Genomic DNA, 13,674 nt, shown 5'->3' with positions numbered 1-13,674 from the left:
ACAGGTGTCTTTTGCTAATTGGGTGTTATAATTAGCTCGGATTGATGAGGTGGAATTGGCGGGGAGGTTTATTTTCTTAGTTTGTCACTCTGGAATCTTTGAAATTTCTCTGCCAATTCAAACTTTTTTTTTTGGGTCGGGTTCGACATAAAGTATAAAATATCTAAATTACTTTGAAATAAAAAAAATAACAAGTAGAAAAATTTCATCAATTATTTTTTTTACAATTCAATTTTTTTTTAAAAAAAAAAAGAATTAAAAGGTGTCAAAGATTAAATAAATACAATAATACATTATAATTATTTAAATAATTAAATAAACCTTTCATGCCATGAAACTCTAGAGAGTACTTTTTAGTGCATGTATAGTACCGCAATAATATTGTCGATCCAGAAATTTAACCTTGAGTCTATTCATTTAATATTTTTATAATATTTTCACTACTATATGAAACCATGGTTTTTATTTAAACTTTTCAAATTATAAATTAAGTGTTACCTTTATTATATCTTGGTAAAAATATTACGAACAATTTTTTTTTTAATCAATCAATAATTTTATTAAGGAGAAAATATTAATTTACAGCGGTGGGAGCCAAGGGAAACTGAAAAAAAAAAAAATCCAAAGAAAACTACGAGCGAAAACGTTTTGATATCCGTCATGGAAACTAACGCCGTTTCCATCCATTTCCATTTCGGATGAAACCAACCCTTGTCGCCCGGCGAACCGTCGCCGGCTCCTCCGCCTCTTTCTCCGGCGAGCGCGATGAGGGCTTTGTGGAGATCCTCCACTCGATCCTCCATTCTAAGCAGAGCTGGCGCGCATCCCTCACCAACCCCTTCATCTCCGGCCGCCTCAGACCTCGCCACATCGAGCTCCTCCTCCTCCGCACCGTTGACTCCGATCCCCGCCTCCTCCTCCGCTTCTTCAACTTTCTCGGGCTCCATCTCCGCTTCCCTCATTCCCCACTCTCCTTCTCCATCCTCACTCTCTCCCTTCTCCGCGCCAACCTCCACTGGCCAGCCTCATCGCTTCTCCACTCCCTTGTCTCTCGCCGGACCTCCCCCGCCATCGCCTTCGACGCTCTTTCAAAATCCCGCAACCTTTGCCGCTTCTCCTCCACCTCTCCTTTCGACTTCCTAATCCAAGCCTATCTCCAGAACAGCATGGCCATGGACGCTTTCGGGGTTCTCAAGCTGATGCTTGGATCGAGATTGGTCCCGGAGACGAGAACGGTCAGTGATTTGATGAATGGTTTGCTGAAAATCCGGCGTTTTGATCTTGTCTCACAGGTGTTCGATGAAATGCTTAGGTTGGGAATTCAGCCTGATGTTTTCGTCTACACTGCTGCCGTGCGGAGCTTTTGTGAATTGAAGGATCTTGTAAAGGCTAGAGAAACAATTTGCCACATGGAGGTGAATGGATTGAATTCAAGCATTGTGCCATATAATGTGTTGCTCCATGGTCTCTGCAAGTGCACAAAAGTTTTTGAAGCACTTGAAGTGAAGAACTCATTGCAAAGTAAGAATTTGAAGGCAGATGTAGTGAGTTATTGTACATTGGTGTTAGGACTTTGCAAGGTGGAGGAGTTTGGTGTTGCAGTGGAAATGGTGCGAGAGATGTTGAATTACGGGCTCGTGCCGAGCGAGGCTGCTTCCTCGGCTGTGATCGAAGGATTGAGGAGGAAAGGGAGGGTGGTGGAGGCTTTTGATTTGGTTGATAAACTCGGGAAGTTTGGATTGATACCGAATTTGTTTGCGTATAATGCACTTATGAATTCTTTGTGTAAGAATGGCAAATTCGAAGAGGCGGAATCACTGTTTGCGAAGATGGAGGAGAAAGGTTTGGTTCCTAATGACGTAAGTTATTCGATATTGATTGATTCATTGTGCAAGAACGGGAAAATTGATGATGCTCTTGTTCTGTTTGGTAGAATGGAACAGGAGGGCATCAAAGGCACTATTTATTCATATAATTCTCTGATAAATGGGCATTGTAGACTTGGAAGATTGACCAAAGCTGAGCATTTGTTTTGTGAAATGAAAGATAGAGGATTGATGCCGAATGCGGCCACTTATACTTCATTGATAACCGGGTATTGTAAGCAAGGAGATTTAGATAATGCACTGAAGCTTCACAATGAGATGCCCAAAAACGGTGTACACTGGAATACTCGTAGTTTTACAGCGATCATTAATGGTTTTTGTCGCGCTAATATGATGAAAAAGGCGACTGAGTTGTTTGATGAGATGGTTGAATTGAATGTGATGCCAAATGAAGTGACTTACAATGTTATGATAGAAGGATACTGCCTGATAGGAAATACTGTCCGAGCTTTTGAGTTATATGATGCAATGGTTGAGAATGGTCTTGTTCCTGATAACTATACTTACAGGCCATTGATTAGCGGCAATTGTTTGACTGGTAGAGTTTTGGAAGCTAAGGAGTTTGTCGATGATTTACATAGTGAGAATAGGGTGCTGAATAACATGTCTGTTAGTGCTCTTCTTCATGGATTCTGTAGGGAAGGAAGAGTAAGTGATGCGCATAGTGTTTGTCAAGAGATGGTGGGAAGAGGACTAGAGATGGATCTTGTTTGTTATGGCATTCTTATACATGCAGATCTAAAACAGAAGGAAATAGTAAGATCGAATTCCATGCTAAAGGAGATGATCAGGAAGGGAATTAAACCGGACAATGTATTGTACACAAGCATAATTGATGCATACTCCAAATTCGGAAATTTCGCCATGTCATTTCATTTGTGGGATAAAATGGCTCAAGAAGGATGTTATCCAAATGCAGTGACGTACACTGTTCTAATAAACAGCTTATGCAAAGCGGGGATTTGTCAATGCAGCTAAGGTGTTCTGTAAGGAGATGCTAGTCAATGGCTTTCTGCCGAACATAATAACATACGGTTGCTTTCTCGACAATTTTCTCAAGTGAAGGTGATACGACCAAAGCTCTGAATTTTCACAAGGTGTTGATCAGGCAATGTTTAGTTAATACTGTGACATATAACATATTGATTAAAAGGTTTCTGCAGATTAGGACAAAAGGCAAGATGCAGTAAAGCTCATTGCAGACATGGCTGGCAATGGTGTGCTTCCTGATTGCATTAGTTATTCTACTGTTATTCATGAGTACTGTAAAGCTGGTGACCTGAAAAAGAGCTTTGGAGCTCTGGGATGAGATGGTTAAGCATGGACTGAAGCCTGATACTCTTGCATACAACTTGTTGATACATGGTTGTAGTGTTAATGGACAGATTGCCCAGGCATTCGCATTGCATGATGAGATGATCAGAAGCCATGTCAAACCAAATTGGGCAACGTACACTGCTCTTATTCATGGAACATGTTTAAAGGGTGCAAGCAGAGAACCAGACTAACTTTTTAAGATGATCAAACTGTGCTTTTCTGATGCCATGAACATAATTCTGATGAAGGATTTTGACAGACATGGGAATTACCAGGTTGTATATTAGCATAAACCCATAACTCACTTGAGAATGTGGTCAGTAATTGTGGAGGGCTGGCAAATATGTTTCTGTTGATCTGGTAGAATGAGAGAAGGAAGACTAGACGACCAATTATTGGTGTCCTCCTTCATAAGGAAATGTAGATAAGTGTATTTCTATTTAGTTTTGTCATACTATAATTTATTGAAATTTTCATGAAATATAATGATCAGATTTAATTAATTAGTTGATGATGATGGTATGATGTGTATGTTTAGTTTTGAGGAATTTTGATTTGATTTTTCTTCAGTTTTAAGAGAAGGGTCTTCTCTGATTATGCTGGCGTTGAACTTTTCATGTAGTTGTGAATTATCCGAGATTAAGAAGATTTATATATTCATTTTTAAACTGAAACATAGCCATATATTATCTGGAAAAGATGTTTCTCACTCCAAGAAACAAAAGCTTTATGTGAAAGTGAAGGAAATATTTTCCTAAACTTCTCCATAAACCCCAAAATATTCTTATAAAGCTTAATTAAGAGATTGATCATGTTCCTATTATATGACCTCAAAATGAATCTTAATTTCATAACTCTAAAAAGTCTAATGAAAATCATCAAGTAACACACAAGAAGCACAAGAAAAGCAGTTTCCAAATCCAAACATTCATGTCTTCAAGGGTAGAAACAATTTCTCACTTATCAGTCCTCACAAGCTACAAGAACAAATTAAGTTGAAAATCATAGAACAAACTCCGGAAAGCATAATGATTTGTAGTTTCTTAGAAATGTAAGACAAAATGGCCAAACACTCAACTCACATAGTTTTAGAAAGACAAACCAATAGAACAACACCATCCGTCCAGAATAAAGACAATTTAGAGTAGAACCAATGTGTTTTATCATATATGGTATCTTCAAACCATCCCAGAAACTACGTACAAGCATTACAGTTAAAGCTAACAATAATCAAGGATCAAACCTCAATTATAGAAAACAAGAACAAGGACTGGTTCACACAGCCTCTGATGAAATGAAAAGAACCATTTTGGTTGAATAGATTGCTTGAATATGATTTCAAAAACAAAATAGCCAAGAACACACACAACACACAAGTTCAGAAACAAACCACAAGCAACAAACAGCACTTTCTTACAAACTACCACCTTGTAGACATGTTGCATAGATAACCAAAGAATAACAAAAGCAACATCAAGTATCCAAATTTAGAGCAGAACTCAATTTTTCTCCTTTTTTTTTTTTCTTTTTAAACCTGAAAGGATAAGTCATATTATAGTATCTTGGAACCAACCAAAGAGACTATAAACATTGCACTTTAAGCTAACAATCTTGCAGAAAGATCAAACCTCCATGAAAGCAGACGATGAAAACAAGAACTAGTTGGCACGGCCTCGGATCACATCAATACCCATCTCAGTTGGATCAGTGGCTTGCAGCTCCACTTGAATACCATCCAATTCTCTCTTGAACCTATCCTTTGAACTAGCATAAAGCATCTTGCTTCTCACTCTTGCAACATCAGGAGACCTTCAAAAACAATTAGAATAAGACACTAGACATTGATACATTGCAAACAAATGAGAGGAAAATTACCATGCAATGAAAAAGATCTTGCTTTTCTGGCAATTCTCTGCAGTAACAAAATCAAAATCATAAATTGCATATCGGCACTCGTTTTCAGGAAGGCTGGCGGTGAAGTCTTCGTAGCCCAAGGTTGGTTCTCCGAGCTTGTCTACGATGACTTGCTTCAGCTTCTCATCAATCTTGAAGACTATGAAACGGTATGTTCTCTTGGCTTTCAGTTCTAAAAATTTCAGCTTGCAATCATCGTTCACAGCCATTCCAGACGCCGCGTTGGCCTGTGAAATCAACAAACAACACAACCACAAAGATCTGAGACAAAGAACTCTGTACACAAAACTATAGATCAAGATCTGAATGAGAATTAGTGAAACAAAATCACAAAGACACGATCAGATCATTGAGCAAATAAAATTTCCAATGGTTCAACAAAATTAGAGATAGATCGGGAATCAGATGCTAAAAATAAGGGAAAAATCACAAGCCCTGGCATCAAAGAGAGAGATACAAGAAGATCAGTATGAAAGCGCACCATTTTCGCAGATCCAATCGAACGAAAACCGTAGAGATGGCGGCGTCGATAGAGAGAATATAGGAGGGATTGAGAGAGAGAGAGAGAGAGAGAGAGAGAAGGGACCCGAGATGGAAGGCTCGGGGGAGATGAGAAGAAGGAATGGAATAAAAAAGATAATAAATAATAAATAGAATAAAAAGGAAAATAAATAATAAATAAGAGACCTTTCGGCTTGGTTGGTGGTATGTAAGGCCCACAACGAGCGTGTTGATCTTTTTTATTTATTTATTTATTTATTTATGGGATATTTGATTTTCAGGAGTTATTATGGAAGAATAAAAATAAAATTATGAAGGATAAATTATAAAACAAAAATATAAATTATTATTTTTAATAAAAAGTTATCTAAATTACAAGTTACTAGTTACGCTAAATCTATTCATTTCTGTCAATGAATAGAATTGAGAATCAGTAGTAGATAAAATAAAGAATCTGGGATGATATGAGTTGTTAACATTATTTTTAATTAGGTTTAAGAAGATATTTGTTTCTAACTTCCGTGATATGGCCAATGAACTAAAAACTCATTTTGATTTGTTGCCTAGTCAATCTTGTTTTTAAATAAAAATAATCATATTTTATTTTCAATAAATTTCAAAGAATTAAAAACAGAGCCAACAGTTTACATGTAAAACCTTTTGTAATTTATAGGTTAAAAATCAACAACAATTTCCTCAATTAACCAGAATAACAGACTTAAATAGAAAAATGTATAACAAAAGCTTGTTAATATTCAGCATTTCAATTTCAATGGATGAAATTAAACATGTCAATCATAGCACACAATCTCATTTCATTTCATAGTAAAATAGTGAATCATTGATAGCAATTATCCACACCATCCAATCGTCTTATTAACTTTGAAACCAGTTTCAGAAGAGACTGGCTCTGGTTGAGCTGGTGGTTTTCGCTCTCTAGGCTTCGCCGGATCGACAAATATAACCCATCCATCCAAGAATTTGGCATTCATACCTTCTCGAGCTTTCTCGGCTTCTTCAATGGTTGCATATGTAACAAAGCCAAACCCTTTTCGACCTCCCAGAGACTCTATCAGTTATAACTTTAGCTGCAAATTAGCACAAGTGCAGTAGTTTCAGTGTATATATATATATATATATATAAAAAGACCATTCCTCTATGGACGTCTATAGATTAAAAAAAGTCTATAGACGTCCATTATCGACCGTGATCGTTGGCATTAATGAATAGTAATAATTGGACATCCATAGATTTCTTATCAACAGACGTCCATAAAAGACAGTAATTTCCGTTTAGTAATTTCCATTTAAAACAGTATTACGGTTTATCAATGTCAGCATCGTGATTCAACATCGGATAATTGGATGTTCATAGATTTCTTAACAATGGGATGTCCATAGAAGATGTATTGTCTATATATATATATAGATGAATATAATGATATGGATAGTTTTACAGAGTCTGCTATACCTTCAACAAGCTGACCGAATTGAGCAAATACGTCGTGCAGCTTTCCATCAGTGGTTAATCTTGAAAGCCCTGGTTTACAAAAGAAAATGTTAAATAACAGGGAGATAGTTTGACTATACAAGTTCATAATTTCTTGTAAACATGTACAATAAAATTATGATTATTTTAGTTTCTTTTCAGGCAAAGATAGAAGCTCTGTAGTGAAACTATGATTGCCTAATTTACTTGAGCAAGGAAAAGGTTATATAATAAGGAAACAGTCTTTAACCAGAGAGACAATTCTCTTCTTCTGTCTAAATTAAATTAAAAACCAAAGTGATGGAATGCGAAATGAATGAAGTTGCAACTACAGTGTTATTCAATAAAATCATAAAACAAAACACCATGAAACTAATAATGTCAATACAAGATAATCATGATGTTGATAATTAAAAGCTAGTTCTGGGAAAGATCATGAAAAAACATATTCTAATCCTAAGAGGTTTACATTTGCTTTCAAACTAAGACATCCATTATTAAAAGCATCTAGCATATCAAATAAAAAAAGAAGAAGAATATATAAATAAATATATATATATATAATGAAAATGAACTGAGCTCCTCAAAATTAGAAAGAAGTTCAGTTTTACCATGATTATACAAAGAGAATATGATCATGTAATCAGGATACTGAGAATAAAAATGCGACAACTCAATCCAAGTGCCATTGATATTACAATTCACATAAACAAAAAAAAAAGTATCAAGATAGTGATTTATTAGTGATTTTAAGTAGAACTGATCCATCAATAGCTGAATTTCAAGGATACTAACTGAATACCAAATATAAAAATGAAAAAAATCAGAACTTTTGATTCGGTTTAGTTATTTTTCATCACAGAAATTGGAAAGTGATCATCTGTTCTTCATCTCAAGCTACAAATAATTTAACTAAAAGGTCATAGCAATCATCTTGCACAAAAACAATGGACAATGAAGTAAGAAACAGAGCGAGAAGCGCACCACTCACGAAGAGCTTGGGTGTGGTGAGGGGAGGAGGGGGATTTTTAGTGGCAGCATCATCGTCGCCAAACAAAGTGGAGGAGCTGAAGCGTGTCGGAGAGGTGGACAAGGTGGTAGCCTGAGATTGAACGGGAAACAACGAAGGGGAAGATCTGAGGGCGCGGCGGAGAAGACGAGCTGAGGATGAGAGAGCCATCGCGCAAGGAACTCCCTACGAAGGTCGGCGGGCGAAACCCTAAACCCCTCCTGAGAAAAATTTGGGGATTTAATAAATGAGATTGATATATAATTTATTTATTTTTTTAAAAATTTTTAATTTTTTTAATAAATGTTTATGGGAAATGCTTTTGTCTTTTAATTTCTTAAAAACAAAAAATTGATAACGATCTGGTCCAATTTCGCTTGATTAAAAGCTTAATTTTATATTTTTTATAAATTAACAAATACGTATCAAATGCTAATAAAGAGTAGGAATCATACCATTTTTGTGACCAGTTTTATAAACTCGCAATCAGCTCAAGAAACTCAGGTAATCATAAGTTCCAAAATCCAACCATACAAGCTTTGTCACGACCAAAGTACTGAAAACCTATACAATATGATGATATCCTAATTGCTAAATTAAGGGAGAGTTTATACTCTTTAGTCACATTCAAAAGTCACACTCAAGACTGCAAAACACACAAGCTCACAACAGATCCAGAACAGAACCACATAAGAGTGCCTGCTTCTTATTTATCCACAATCATCATAAAGGTGGTCAGGAAACTCTCTCGGCTCTTCTAGTCAGACCTCGGCTGTTGAAAGTTGTACTTTAGTGAGTGAGTTTCCAAGGAAATTGCTACCACATTTGGCTTCTTGACTGGGAAGGGTGAACTCAGACGAGTAGCATCCGTCAAATAGCAACTCTTCATTATCTCCTCTTGGCCTAGAGAATCAAGAGAACATAAAAGTTGTCAGGAGAGTTTACAAAATGAAACAGTACAACAGAGTAGTTGATGAAGATCATAGAAATAGAAACCTCGTATAAGAAGTACTGGCTTTGTTGCCACCATTAGTTTTATTAGTGTGTTTATTGCGGGAAGATTTGCCCTTGTGCTTGTGCTTTTGTTGGTCCTTTCTCCGGGCTTTGGGCCGGTGCTGGTGGCTCTTCACAGTGTGAGACATGGTGGTGGAAGGTGGATCATAAACCTCCGGTGCCCACTTCACATGCAGCTTCATCTCTAGACATATCCCATTCTCTTCACGGCCTCCCTTCATGGCAGACACCAGACTAGAAGAAGGCTGAGAAGAAAAGGAGTATTGGATATAATTGAAGTAATTCAGGTTGATTGGAATAGCTAGTACAAAGTCCACATAGCATGCAAGGTAAAAAAATGGAAGCGAAGTCTCTAATGGACAATTAGTCAAGAAAAAAAAAATATCTAGTCGTCAATATATTTCTATTTAGTGGTATTAACCATCAGTGGCACTGCACAGATTATACAAGTCTGTAAATATCACCTAGTCCAAGCAGAATCAAAATCTTTGTCTATTGAGAAACAGTTTTCATCCATATATGCTTCTTTCACCTGATACTTGGGGATCTGATTAAAATTATTGTTTACTAGTAAAATTAGTATGGCAAACCTAGTGAGCTACAAAAAAAAAAAAAGTTAAAAGAGGATTTATGGTAGGTATAACTTCAGAAAATAGAAAATGATTCATTAACTCATATGAATGACTAACAAAGAATAATAGTCAATTGTAAGTATTTAGTTTGGCAAAATGTCTTTTTAAAAGCATGCAAAACTTTTTTCAAAATACCAACTAAATCAGATAAGCCCCACATATCGTTTATGACTTACAGGCAAAGACAAGGAACGCGCATAAGCAGGATTTTCAGATTTGGAAGAAGTTGGACCATCTAGCAATCTGCTGAGCAGTCCTTTCCTGCAATTCATGGGTGCAGAGCAGTTCTGCAACTCTTTGGGGCATGGAAACGTCGGAAACTTGTTCAAGCTTCTCTCAACTTTTGCATCCAAGGAGACAGAATTATTCATCTCTTGAAGCATTCTAATTTTAATAGACATATCCATCTTGTCATCATCAAGAGATGCATCGTTCCCAGAAAGTTGCTGTGAAGAATCACAAATATGCAGCATTCCCTGAAAATTGTTACCTATTTCTTGTACTATCAATGCAGCAACCTCATCATTACAGAATCGCACATTCAGATCCTCTGCAGTTGCAATACACATTCCTGCTTCCTTATTGCTGGCATTGCAACATTTTTGTGCAACAAGGGAATCCCTGCAGCTTAGACCTTGTCCAGAGGAACCACCACAAATATCTCCAGACTTTCTATTAGGCTCACAAGTAGCACTGTCCATCCAGTTGTAATCGTGATGGAAGTGTGATGAAAGCTGTCAGAACATTTAATCAGAAAAAAAAATCTCCTTGATTAGGTAGCAAAGCCCTAATTAATATCAAACCAAACCATATCTAATCATATATGATAATTGAACTGTGACTAGAAAAAGAATCAATTTTCTTAATGAAAAGGTTACAGTAGAGCCCATTACAGCAATAAGAGAAAATAGGTTATACACCTAGGGAGATTATTAGGTCATGTAAGGCTAATAATTCTCAAAGACATGTATAACATATTCACCAAACTAGGAACTTAAAAGCTAAGAGAAAAGGATACTCTAAACTTGTTTTATCTGAGGTAGAATGCTCTTCAAAGGACTTAAAGGCCAACCAATAACATAGGCCATAAATAGTCATAACTCGGGTACATGCATTGTCAAAGAGCACCACAATAACATTCTTTACAAGAAGATAAATATACTGCTAAAGTCCCACTCATCTGCAGCATAATAGATGAGTAATGAAATCGGCTATTTAGCAAGCTGTAGCAATTACTGCAGACAGTAAATATGGTAGTAGCATAAGCATATCGTTTGACCTAGCAGCTTGAAACTATCATTGAATTGCAAATAAAACTTGAGGTAACAACCACTTGAAATTCAATTGGAATTTGGAATCAATAAAGCTGAGAATCATAGGATGCTTAAATCAAGTGGCTATCAACTATCTATCATTTTTATGCTGCCATTTGTTAAAGATACTAACTTTCTATCCTTGTTTTGCCTGAAAAATCATTGTATAAAGAAGCTACTTTAACTCTATCACCCAACTAGCTAGCCATAAAAAAACCAGCAAAATTACTTCCAATTAGACAAGAAAACGATACAAGGAATAAAGCGAACAAGAATATCAACCAACATACTCTTCTACAAAGAAAAGCAAAAAAGTAAAGGCATACGACAAAATTGTCGCTGGCTTCACATTGGGAAAGGTATCATACCCACCGAATCAGAACCTGATTCAATACCAAACTTTTTTTTTCTCCAATCAAGCTCAAGCTATGCATGTAATCACGCAATAGTTAACATCATCATTCTCATACCAATCAGCATGTAGCCCAGCAATGTATTAAGATGACAGAATGCATAGAAAATAATTCCACTGAAGAAGAAAACGTGCATTTAGAATGAAAGTAAGTAATTACATTGATCCTGAGTACAAAAGCCAGAAGTTCTTGCACTTGCCCTAAACTCTGATCAAAGATGGAAATGAACTCAGCCCACACAGCAGAAGCGGCGAAATGCTATCTGCCAACAGAACACACAATCAAATCTGAAAATTAATCATAAAATGTGAAGGTAAAAAAAAAAAACAAAATACGAAATCAATGATCTGCAAAACAAATACCTACAAGCACTTAAAATGACGCAAGAAAATGAAGCAAAATCCAGCAAAACAAGCTCAGATCTCCCGACGAAGATCCCAAAAAAACGTGCATTTAGAATGAAAGTAAGTAATTACATTGATCCTGAGATACAAAAGCCAGAAGTTTTTGCACTTGCCCTAAACTCTGATCAAAGATGGAAATGAACTCAGCCCACACAAAGCAGCAGCGGCGAAATGCTATCTGCCAACAGAACACACAATCAAATCATAAAATTAATCATAAAATGTGAAGGGGAAAAAAAAACAAAATACGAAATCAATGATCTGCAAAACAAATACCTACAAGCACTTAAAATGATGCAAGAAAATGAAGCAAAATCCAGCAAAACAAACTCAGATCTCCCGACGAAGATCCCAAATGGACGAGAGAAATGAAACAGATCTGGCAATCAACTAGAAACCCTTGAAAAACAGCCTTCAACCTCAAATCAAAACCTTATCAGCTAAGATTACCACGACGACTCCATTTTTCAAGAGGTTTGAGACGATTAGAGTAAGAGCTGGGAGAGAAGATCATCGCCGGACGCCGGTGGAAAAGCTCTACGAGCACCGAGAGCATCATCGATGCTCCTCCAACGAAATGAAACCCTAGATCGAGATCCGCAAAACCCTAATGCAAGATCGAAGTACTAGCCCATGAGACGAAGAGGATAAGATTTGGGAACAAAAAAGAATCGAGAGACTTCTTGTTTTGAAAACGAAGAAACGAAAGGGTCAACCACTCAACCTGGTCTCAAAAGGGTATAAATAGAAAGCCATAGTTCATAATTGGTCCTTGACTTTTAAAAACATGTGATTCTAGTCCTTAAATCATAAAAGCAAAATTTCTTTTTGGTCCAGAAAAAATATCTTCATACTAATCATTAAATTATTTTTTATTAATTAAGAAATTTGTTTTTGTTTTTAATACAATTTCATTCATTTAACTATACCAGTTGAGAATAATTTTTTTAAAATTGATGAAACCGGGTGGACAAATAAGAAGAAACAAAGCTGAGAAAAAGGTGATACTTTGTTTATTGATCGATGAAAGTAATAAATATAAGCAACCGATGTTTTGGTCATTTGACTCTCTTAATGGCTAGTTTGTGCTTGCTATCATGCTAGGTGGTTTCGGTCGGGTTTACCTACTATTGAATTTGAACCAATGACTCTTGCCATATGAAATTAAATAACTATTTACATATAATTAAAGGACTATAAATAGAAAGCCATAGTTCATAATTGATCCTTGAATTTTATAAACATGTGATTTCTAGTCCTTGCATCATATAAGTAAATTTTCGTTTTGATCTAGAAAAATATCTTTATTTTAATCATGAAATTATTTTTTTATTAATTAAGAATTTCGAGTTTTTTAAATAAAAATTAAATAACTATTTAAATATAATTAAAGGATTATAAATAGGAAACCATGGTTCATAATTGATTCTTGAATTTTAAAAACATGTGATTCTAGTTTTTGCATCATAAAAGCAAATTTTCGTTTGGATCCATAAAATATCTTTATTTTAATCATTAAATTATTTTTTATTAATTAAAATTTTTGTTTTTTGTTTTTAATAAAAATTAAATAACTATTTAACTACAATTAAAGGACTATAAATAGAAAGCGCTAGGTCATAATTGATTCTTGAATTTTAAAAACATGTGATTCTAGTCCTTACATCATAAAAGCTAATTTATTTTTAATCCAGAAAAATATCTTTATTGTAATCATTAAATTATTTGTTTTAATTAATTTTTTTGTTTTTTTTAACAAAAATTAAATAACTATTTAAATAT

At 35.5% G+C, this 13,674-nt stretch overlaps 4 protein-coding genes across 4 annotated transcripts; 1 reads left to right on the top strand and 3 right to left on the bottom strand.

Moving 5' to 3' along the window:
- The first annotated feature begins 637 nt into the window (after positions 1 to 637).
- Positions 638 to 3,679, top strand: LOC120265344 (putative pentatricopeptide repeat-containing protein At5g59900). The gene is given in 3 exon segments (XM_039273215.1): positions 638 to 2,861; positions 3,055 to 3,174; positions 3,176 to 3,679. Coding segments are annotated over 3 exon segments (2,502 nt in total). The 5' UTR covers positions 638 to 698; the 3' UTR covers positions 3,395 to 3,679.
- A 901-nt stretch (positions 3,680 to 4,580) lies between these two features.
- On the bottom strand, positions 4,581 to 5,745 carry LOC120264270 (actin-depolymerizing factor 7-like). Its single transcript, XM_039272070.1, has 3 exons — positions 5,599 to 5,745; positions 5,079 to 5,344; positions 4,581 to 5,012 (listed from the first exon to the last, which is right to left on the bottom strand). Exons 1-3 carry the CDS (start codon positions 5,599 to 5,601, stop codon positions 4,862 to 4,864), a joined length of 420 nt encoding a protein of 139 aa, XP_039128004.1. The 5' UTR covers positions 5,602 to 5,745; the 3' UTR covers positions 4,581 to 4,861.
- Positions 5,746 to 6,318: 573 nt separating this feature from the next.
- On the bottom strand, positions 6,319 to 8,663 carry LOC120264798 (organelle RRM domain-containing protein 2, mitochondrial). The gene is given in 5 exon segments (XM_039272642.1): positions 6,319 to 6,670; positions 6,672 to 6,706; positions 7,090 to 7,158; positions 8,092 to 8,337; positions 8,572 to 8,663. Coding segments are annotated over 4 exon segments (501 nt in total). The 5' UTR covers positions 8,288 to 8,337; positions 8,572 to 8,663; the 3' UTR covers positions 6,319 to 6,469.
- LOC120264797 lies at positions 8,608 to 12,276 on the bottom strand. Its single transcript, XM_039272641.1, has 7 exons — positions 12,173 to 12,276; positions 11,965 to 12,066; positions 11,855 to 11,859; positions 11,648 to 11,746; positions 9,939 to 10,496; positions 9,113 to 9,375; positions 8,608 to 9,019 (listed from the first exon to the last, which is right to left on the bottom strand). Exons 5-7 carry the CDS (start codon positions 10,461 to 10,463, stop codon positions 8,878 to 8,880), a joined length of 930 nt encoding a protein of 309 aa, XP_039128575.1. The 5' UTR covers positions 10,464 to 10,496; positions 11,648 to 11,746; positions 11,855 to 11,859; positions 11,965 to 12,066; positions 12,173 to 12,276; the 3' UTR covers positions 8,608 to 8,877.
- Between the last annotated feature and the right edge of the window lie 1,398 nt (positions 12,277 to 13,674).

The sequence above is a fragment of the Dioscorea cayenensis genome, chromosome 7 (assembly GCF_009730915.1).
Source record: "Dioscorea cayenensis subsp. rotundata cultivar TDr96_F1 chromosome 7, TDr96_F1_v2_PseudoChromosome.rev07_lg8_w22 25.fasta, whole genome shotgun sequence".
Taxonomy (NCBI): Eukaryota; Viridiplantae; Streptophyta; class Magnoliopsida; order Dioscoreales; family Dioscoreaceae; genus Dioscorea; species Dioscorea cayenensis.
Note: the sequence above shows the minus strand (reverse complement) of the source record. Positions and strands in the feature narration are given on the sequence as shown.